The sequence below is a fragment of the Pleurodeles waltl genome, chromosome 5, assembly GCF_031143425.1.
Source record: "Pleurodeles waltl isolate 20211129_DDA chromosome 5, aPleWal1.hap1.20221129, whole genome shotgun sequence".
Classification (NCBI taxonomy): Eukaryota; Metazoa; Chordata; class Amphibia; order Caudata; family Salamandridae; genus Pleurodeles; species Pleurodeles waltl.
In genome coordinates this window covers 1,177,022,826-1,177,032,263 of record NC_090444.1, presented here as the reverse complement: position 1 = coordinate 1,177,032,263, position 9,438 = coordinate 1,177,022,826, and the positions used below count along the sequence as shown (strand labels likewise).

Below are 9,438 nucleotides of genomic sequence, written 5' to 3'. Positions count from 1 at the left end.
TAACTTCTTTGAGACAGGAAGGACAAGGCGGACAGTACAGAGAATAAAGAAAGCTCAGTCCACTGATTCCAACCAATCATCAGATTTGTTTTCTCTTCAGAGACGCATTTGCCGTAACCCACATCTATCAAGAGTAATTAATCACCCCACCCTGCCTTCAGGACAAGAACGTACAATTCTGTCACAATTCAAGTGGGTTTAATTCCAGGGTGTCAAAAACACGTTAAAAGTGCACTTGAGAAGAAAGAAACTTCAACCCTTCCTCCCTCCAGTATTCAAATCTGTCTCTGTGCATGGCCTATAGAAGCCATCAACCCCCTCGCCATCAGCTGTCGTGTAACAGCCATCAGGTCCCTCTGATTGGCTTAACTACCCATATTCAAATTTACACAGCTTCACATGGAATTTGGTCTCTAAGATCTACTGCCCGAACACCATTATTACCATGCCAGGATGAGTCCCTATGTCTTCATCGATGTATAGGAGAGCCAATAAGCTTTCACATATATGTTGCGATGCATTCCCCATTGAATGTCCAGCATGTCAGCCAACACAGCAATTATGCAATATGGCAGAGCACATAGAGCATGTTGAATCTTAGGAGGAACCACTAGGTATCAAAGGAGGTGCCCTTGTTTCTTGCATTTGTCTTCCAACATTCACTCATGATTGTGCACTTCAAGAGGACAGACACAGAGGGAAATCAAATCGTTATGGTGTGGTGAAGTCAGACTAGAGTGGAAGCGCTGCCCTTGAGCTGATCTGTGGCAGGGCTAGCAGCCCTACTGAGAGAAACTGTTTTTAACTCTCAGGTGAGTCTATGCACACATTTGATGAATGTGTAATCTGTGTTAAAACACAGTTCAAAATAACAAAAGCATTATTTAAGTTTTAAGCAGTGGGTTTGCTAGCCTTGGATAAGGTAGGTTTACATCTCTGATGTAATACCTTCATCCGCGTCATCTCAATTATTTTCAAGAAGAAAAATGGAAGTGCTCCAGAGGCCGGGCTTACATCCCCATCCAGCCAAAAAAATTAACATAATGGGGAGACACGGCCTTTGGCCAATAGATCAGGGAAGCCATGGGTTGAAAAAGTTTGGGAACTACTGGTCTACACAAACACTCTATTATATACACACACAACTGTAGCATGGTGTCCGGTTAGCAACCAGAATTATGTTTAAGTATGTAAATGAAACATCAGATTGATCAATGTAAAACGTCTTTATTTCAATTTAACCTTAACTTCAAAAAGAAAATTCATGTAAAAATAACTCAAGGATTTCATAAAAATACATGTTTAGTTACTTTCATAAACAGTAGCCACACACTGGCTGTTAACATGCAGAATTCTGCCTTGCCAAGACTGTTCATCTGTCAAGCAAATCGTAGTAACGTGTTATCAAATACTGCCACTGGTGAACACAGCTTCTCCACTTCAATCAGGACAAGTAACACTTCAACTGGCATGAGTACAGCACCGGACGAGTGAAATTCTATGCTTTTTCGTAACGACGCACAGAAATGACGTCACCATAGGTTAAAGTCTGGAGGTGAAAAATGACAATACAAAATGATTAGACGATGAAGGAAATATAACATTTGTTTTTTCTTGTGTTCGTAAGTCTAAAAGTTTGCAACGGTCTAATTTCCTTCCCAAAGCAAAATGATCTATTCTTGTGATTTGCTTTTATGCCTTTATTGCTTTTATGCATGTGAATGGATAGCTTTATCTTCACAATATGCACTTTCCTTTCTCCCTTGGTGTGCTTTTTGCATGCAAACAGTGCTGGACTGATCTTTTGTGCCGTTGGTCCTTGAACTGTGGGAATGCATCTCTTTGTAAATTCGTCTGTCTATGAACACTATTCCAGCTGGTCCCATCTAGTTTATAGAGTTCCTATCTCTTCATGAACACTTTTCTAGCTGGTTTGACTGATCCCGTATAGTCATTACACGGGGCCTGCATCATCTTGTGCTGTGCCTTTGCCTTCTGAGTACTACAGATCTCCTGTGTGGTAACAGGCACATTTTCGAAAAACTGAAGAGCCGCTAGTCGCATCCCAATAAGCAGTACTCTAGCTCTCTTAAGATGTCCTTGTACGGGAAGTTTCAGGAGGTTTTATAAGAAAGGTTTGTATGACTTAAAAGCTTTAAGCATTATACTGTATACCCGAGGGAAGAAGGCCATGACTGAGTGGAGCGGATGCCACGGAGAAAACGGAAGAGAGGGTGGAGACGATCACATATGGGGCGCGAGTTGTTTGTGAAAGGCAGGACGGGGTTACAATCTACTGTCCAGCCACAGTTCCCAAAAAGTGAGTGTGAGGACCACCAGTACCAGTATGGAGCCCATATTATGTTTAACTAACTTTTATTTCTCTTGCAACTGTTTAACCCTTCAATACCGGTAAATCGTTTATTACCGAGTATAGAAAGATGATAAAATGACTGCAGCGGTCTGTTGTAACTGACATCAGACAGAATGCAGCATTTAGAATTACTATGTGGGATTCAGCTGCCAAAAGCCCCCCTTGCTGTCAGGTGGGCCAGAGAAACAGACCACGAAGGTGCCTGGTGGTGTTAGGCTATTTTGCCAATAAACTTGCCAACCTTTGATCTGTGGCTTGTCAGGTTTTCCTGCTGTCACTTTCTGAAAGCAAGGTGTTCTTGCTCCTGCCCTGTTTCTTTTTATATATTTTAATTGTAAAACATGCAACTTGTGAAAAACTAGCCAATCGTGTCCATGTAAAGCAGAACTGCTCTTGTTAACTAGTTGTTTATCCACACCCAGTTGTTGGGTTCATTTCTTGGGTCCAATGGGAGGAATATAAGGCTGAGAAATGAAATAGAATGTTACCGGCACTTTGGAACCTTCACTCTCACAGCTGCTGCTCTAGAAACCCTGCTGCTCGCATACTGGTGAAGAACTTTCAATAAGTCTGTTACCTTAAAAGACTCTGCCTATTCAAGGCTTTCCTACCAAAAGGAAACTTGTGGATAATGTAACCACCAGAACAGTAATTGGTTTTATGAAGGGAGTTTTTGGACCAGGAAGGTCTTCATGACTTCCTAAAGAATTTTCCAGTGATAATGGACGCAACTGAGGTACTTGCAGATGGGGGAGTTTCTCAAGGAAGGTGGTGTAAATCATATTGGATGCTGTTTATATCACACAAGAGCAAAGGCCTTGTTGAACCCTTCAACAGGATTTTGAAAGATAATCTGCCGTTATCTTTGGTTAATGGACTGAGTTGAAAGGAAGAATGTATAGATTTGCTGTGGGCAGTGCGGACAACACGTAGTTAGAGTAATGGTCTATCATTCTTGTGTTGCTGAAGGGCAGAGTGGCCGATGCCAGGAAATGGATGAAGTAAGATCAGATGTGTCAGCAGAAGTCAGAAACAGAAGCTATGCAAGCCAGAGAAGGTACTAAAAACAAGGACAGCGGATCACTTAAGGAGCATGTGTGAGATTGGGCGAGGCTGAAACTGAGTGGATGTTTTCTAGAAGGAGCATCCGGGATTTCCAATTGCAGCAGATTGGTGGAATTTATTAAGACAATGGTGATTTTGGAGGGCAGGAAGTTGTGGAATAAGGATAGTGTTTGGTCATTCCCCAGGAAGTGTCAGACAAGATATTATGTGAGAGTTGATGGCTGCAGAAGACTATCAGGTAGGATTACAACCCTGCAAAAACATTCAGGAGTCTTTGATTTTTCGAGTTAGGTAAGTGCACAGTTTGTTAAATTACATATTGCTTCTTAGATTTGAGAAGAGAGTGGGTGTTTTTTTTTTTTTGGGGGGGGACCGCTGTACGGAACATGGAGCTTAGATGCGCAACACAATTTTAAATTTTCATTGATTGGAGTGCTCTACCTCTGGCAGCTGCTGCTGCCCAGCGGCTGCATACTTCTGAATTTTTCAAGAAATGTTACTTTAAAGACTCTGCCTCCACGAGTCTTCATTCCAGTAAAAAGCAGCATTCTCACCACCCAGCTCCTTTCATTTATTTTCTACATAACTATGAACAGGACTTATTTTTGTATGAAACACATGCCATTAAGTCCGGTAAGACTGCATCTAACCTAGGAGATAGGTCTGCAATGTGCAAAGCAAATCCAAGATCGAACAAGGCTACGATCACTCTTAGAAGCCTGCGAGCTCTGTTAGACGATCTCAGATAGATGTGAATATGCTGATAAGTGTCTTTCAGAAACCTCCACAAAGTATGCCATCAATGAGAAATGAATGCTCTACCTCAACCTTCATTTTCATATCTGTTGACACATTGTCATCCTTTCGGTATCACTATGGTTAAAGCACTTTCTGAAGATTCGGCAAAAGGTTCCCTCGACCTGAGTATGTTTTTCTCAGCACATGGCCTTTGGAAGTGCATTTGTCAGGGTACTGCACATGCAAATACACTTCCTGTCACGTAGTGGTTGCACTATATAAGTCTTGCTAGAAACATCACGTCCCAGTAACCAAAAAATAAAAATCAAGACAGAGCCCCATTGAGAGAGGGCAGGTAGGGACAGTGTTTATTAAAAAAATAATAAACGCAGGAGCAGACAGGTGGAAGTACAGCACTTCAGACGGATAGCACTCATTATAATCTTACTTATCCAGGTCTCTGTAAAACAATCGTGTGCATTATCGATCCACAGAAAGTTAAGATATAAGGACCATTAGGCCCAGTCTGACAATTTCACTCACTATTCGCGTTTCTTTGCCGCCTAAGGTCCAATTACGGTTCTCCATATATCATATTTGTAGAAACACTACTCATTTAAGGACCATTTACATCCCGGAGCATAAATTGTGATATGTGCAATGTAGTTTCTAAATAAAGTGCTTGAAATGGGCACAGATCTCCATCGCCACCTCGTCCTGCTCTCCAAAGAACCAACCGTTTCTTTACCATCTACACAATACGAAGAATATTAATTAAAGATGTTTAATGTGCTTCTGAACTCGGCCACACTAGTGTCACCTGAACTGTGCGCTTTGGGCTCGCATCTGTGTTTGGAAACAGCCTCCCTTTTTACCTTCAATGGCTACAACTAAAAACATAGGGCCAGATTTACCAAGGTTTTGCGTCGCCCTTGAGCAGGCAAAAGGGCGCAAGGGCGACGGAAAACCTAAGTGGCATTTATCAAGCCACGCAAGGCCACTTTGCATGGTCAGACAAGGCTTGATAAATCTGGAGTAATGTAAGCAGCACAAATCGCTGCCTTGCATTACTCCGCCAAAGGATGCCTTCCATGTGTGGAGCGTGGGTGTTCCCACGCTTCCACCTATGGATTTTGGCGCATTCATAGATTAACCTTTAGAAGTAGACGTGGGAATGTGTCAAAATGCTATGTCTCCTCAGGTGAGGAGTAACAAGGAGAAATATCTTTATTTCTCCTGTTTTTTTCATCTTTGCACATGTGCACACACAGAATGATGAGAATGCCTCTAATGACTGCTTTTGTTCAAGAGTCCCTGCCTGCACAAAAACAATCCTGCCTGCAACACAGGCACCCTCGCACCATGATGCAAGGGTGCCTGCATTGTCACTAGGCAGCCAAAAGTGGGCCAGTAGTAGGAAAGGACGGGAATACGCTGTATGATGGAAATATGGTGCATTCCTGCCCTTTCAATTAGCGGAGCAAGGTGGCTTGCTGCGTTGCGTGAAAAAAATATAAATATGGGTCGTAGAATGCATTTTATAAAGCCAATGTCAATCTAAAGGTGCTTCATAGCCAGAAACAGACAACTCCGCCCAAAAGATTCAGAGTTCACTAAGTCAAAGAATTCCATTTCATGGGAGAGGTAAGGCTAGTGCTAAACCAGCTATGGGTGACTAAAAATGGGTGATGCAGCTTTACTGCTATAGGTTGCGTGCTCCCAATTTCCCAGTGCCTGCTGTAAATTGCACAAAAACTGCAAAAAGGTTCAAACGAGCCCTGATACGTGTAAAGGTAATGAATACTAAACATGGCTGGGTTATCATAATCTCACGATTCAATGCTTAATTTGCAACATTAATTAACAAACAAATAATTGTGTTGCCAATATCAAGACTGTTGTGTTCTTGATTACAGTTCATGCTTCTTTCTTTCACCACTCTACACTTTCTGTCTCTTTATCTCACTGTGGAAGGTCCTTTTTCATCCCTTCTTTCTCACTTTGTCACAGTATTTATTTATTTTTCTCCTTCTTTATCTTTTCTGCCTTTCTCATTCCTACTCCGAGTAAAAGTCTGATATGGAAAAACAAGTCCAGTCTCCAGATATGAACGCATGTGCCCACCACCTGCACAAGTTAAGCATTGGCCCTACTTTCTGTGTAACCTTTAATAAGCTTGGAGTAATTTAGATTGGTATGAACGAAAAACATGAGAACGCTCAGAAGGTAATTTCCCACTGCGTTTTTTGGCACTCAAGATTTTTTTTTGCATGCCTACAAACTTAGGGGCATATTTACAAGCCTTGTGGCACAGGGCAGTGCAGCAAAGTGACCTTTCTGCACTTCGCCACAAGGAAAGGGCACAAGTGAGCCTTATCTACAAGATACAGCACATTTCAGTCCTCTCCCCCTGCGCTGGCGCACAATGGGCTGTCTAGCATACAGAATTGTTTTTGAGAAAGAAGGGACACCTTCCTGCACAAAAAGAATCCATGGAGGCTCTTTCCTCTGTGTATTCTGCAGCACACATAGAAAGAGGAAAAAACAAGGAAAAATAAAGATATTTCTCCTTGTTGCACCTCTCCTGGGAGGCATAAGATTTTTTACGCTTTCCCAGGTTTACAGATTCTTCTAAATCTGGGATTGCGTCAGTGCGGACAACACGTAGTTCGAGTAATGGTCTATCCTTATTGTGTTAAGTGGGAAAACCCACCGCAATGCCTATGGAACGTCTCCCTGACACAATGTGATGACTTGTGCTGCGTTTCCTTACACATATTTACAAGGCCATGCAGAGCCACACAAAATGGCTTTGCATGGCCTTGTAGATAATGGGTGCACTATGAGCCGCTGGTGCATCACAAAAAGTGACGTACCAGCAGCACACGGGGTTTGAAAATAAGTCCCTTAAAACATAAAACTGAGCATACTTAACAAAAGTATTCATTAACATTCTTCATACTTACCATGACCAGTTTGCCATCTTTAATCTCTCTAACGAAATTAGTTTCCTTGTCGTCCCATTTCTGTATATGAACCATTTTGTCACCGTTCATTTTTATTACAGACTGCAAGAAACAAAAACAGACACAATATTAGGAAACCAGGAAACTGTTAATTAACAAAGGCAATATAGTCATTACCTTATATTGTTCTACGTTGGTATTTGCCTGGTCTTTTAGTAGAGTGGGTGAAAGCCTGATGGTGTATAAATAAGTGCATGAGGGTCAATAAAAGAATGAACGGATGGATGAATAAATGTCTAGAAGGATATTCAGGAGAGTGCATGTGGGTGACTGGATCAATGAGTTGAACAAGTAAAGCTGGATTAAATACTGGAAGAACGAGTGTGCGGAAGAATGGATTGGTTAACATGCTCTGAAGGTGCAAACAGGAATAGGTCTACTGGGAAGTGGGCAAGAGGGTGAACAGATTAAGTGAGTGGGGGCTGAATCTGGGCGTGGTGAGCATGCTTGGGCAGAGGAGGCACCCCCTAAATAAGAAATCCGACTGTTTATCCCTCAGGGTAGTTTGGCGGTGTGAAGGCTGTAACTAATACACAGGAACAATGGTGTTCAGAGGAAATTAAAAACTGGTGTGTGAGCAGAGAGTGAGCCGGCAGATGCGGCATGGTGTGGTTCAGAGAGTAATATCAGGCAGCTTTGAAGGACAGCTACACCATGGGCCTTGGATGTGAGTTTTTACCTCATAGGATCTGGAAGGTCATGCACGAATGAAGTTGCAAACACATCGGATTTATTACCATTGTGTGTCTGGAATGCGACACTTTTTAGAAGCAGCCCAGACGCTAAATGTATTTTGAGATTTACTATGCCACACAATGCCCAGTTTGCATGAGTTATTTTAAAAAAACGTAATGCAGCAGTCATGCTTTCCGTTACTTTGCACAGAGGAAGAGTATGAACGTTCCAGTGCATTCAACCATGGATTTTGATGCAAACCCAAATTTTCTGACATCAGTAAACATGGGTTAGCGCCAAAATGGTGCACATACCTGAAAGAAGTCTAACAAAGAGAGATATCTTAATTTCTCCTTGTGCCTTCCTCATTCCAAGAGGAATATGCCCCTGAGAACTGTTTTGTGCTGGAATGTATCTGTTCCTGCACAAAAACAATCCTGCCCACAACGCAGGCATCCTTGAGATGTGACACAAGGGTGCTTGTGTTGGTACTAAGCAGCCACAAGTGAGCCGGAACAGGAAGATGGAGGAACAGCGCCATATCTTTGTAAATATGGCACTGTAAAGCTCTCTTCTGTTCATGCAACGCAACTTGTTTGCTGCATTGCATGAACTTTTAGAAAATCTGACCCACAGATTTACCCAGAGGGGCTGGGTTGCCTATATTAATATCCATAATGCTAAGGTGCACTGCCCAGCTCTAAGTAAGGCACTTTGATTGAGAGTAATCTGAAGTGTGTGTGCATACATTTGAACATTTAATTTTCAGTCTCTTGTCTGTGTGCAAGCCTTGCAATTCAGTCAGTTCTTAGTCCCATATCTACATGTGTGGGGCCTCCAATCCCATGACTACAATCCAACGAGTTTGTGACTACAGGTTAAATGAGATCATTTCAGTGTTCTGTTACTACGTTAGATCCATCCTGTGCCTTTCTTAAACCTTTGTTTACAGATCAATATCTATCCAGTGTTCTCTTAACCCCGTATCTAAAGATCAGATGATTTCCATCCCTCTAATGTTCTCTAAATCTGGTTAATAACCTGGCTCCCCCACCCAGTGCTCTTACCCTGTCTGCAGTTAAACTCTACGGATTTCCACCCAGGATTGATTTAATCCATGAATGAAGTTAGATGATTTCCCTGCCAGTGTAATCTCACAGCCACACACACACATATCTTTATAGCGGTCCCTTGGCTTAACTTATGGTATGTACGCCAAATGTGTTTTCTGGAATTAAATTTCCAATTCACTTTCAGCCTTGGTTCTTCTGTTAGGTGAGTGCCTGCCACCTTCTAATTCTATTGAAAAAGTAGGCAGCATTCTTAACCATAAAAAAATATGAAAAGCCTAATTACTGAAATGGGGTTCTTCCTAGGTGATGTTTACATGTATTCAATTTTTTTATTATATCAGTGTGCATCTATAATACAAAACTTACATCACCAAATTATTGCAGGTGAGTGGTAACACAACAGCATCTCCGCCCATGCATCATAGCAACCCCCACCATTTGTCCATAAATAATTGTAATGGGAAAGTAGCAGCGCTCCTCAATAACA

The 9,438-nt window shown here is 42.0% G+C and overlaps 1 protein-coding gene across 2 annotated transcripts in view; it reads right to left on the bottom strand.

The window, feature by feature from the left end:
- Nucleotides 1-1,211: 1,211 nt before the first annotated feature.
- Nucleotides 1,212-9,438, bottom strand: part of FABP7 (fatty acid binding protein 7) — a 178,077-nt gene continuing 169,850 nt past the window's right edge. For both annotated transcript variants that reach the window (XM_069235412.1, XM_069235413.1), the window contains 2 exons: nucleotides 7,144-7,245; nucleotides 1,212-1,549 (listed from right to left, as the gene is read on the bottom strand). In XM_069235412.1, the coding sequence (XP_069091513.1) occupies nucleotides 1,499-1,549; nucleotides 7,144-7,245 (153 nt within the window). In that variant the 3' untranslated portion in view covers nucleotides 1,212-1,498. The remainder of the gene's footprint in view (nucleotides 1,550-7,143; nucleotides 7,246-9,438) is intronic.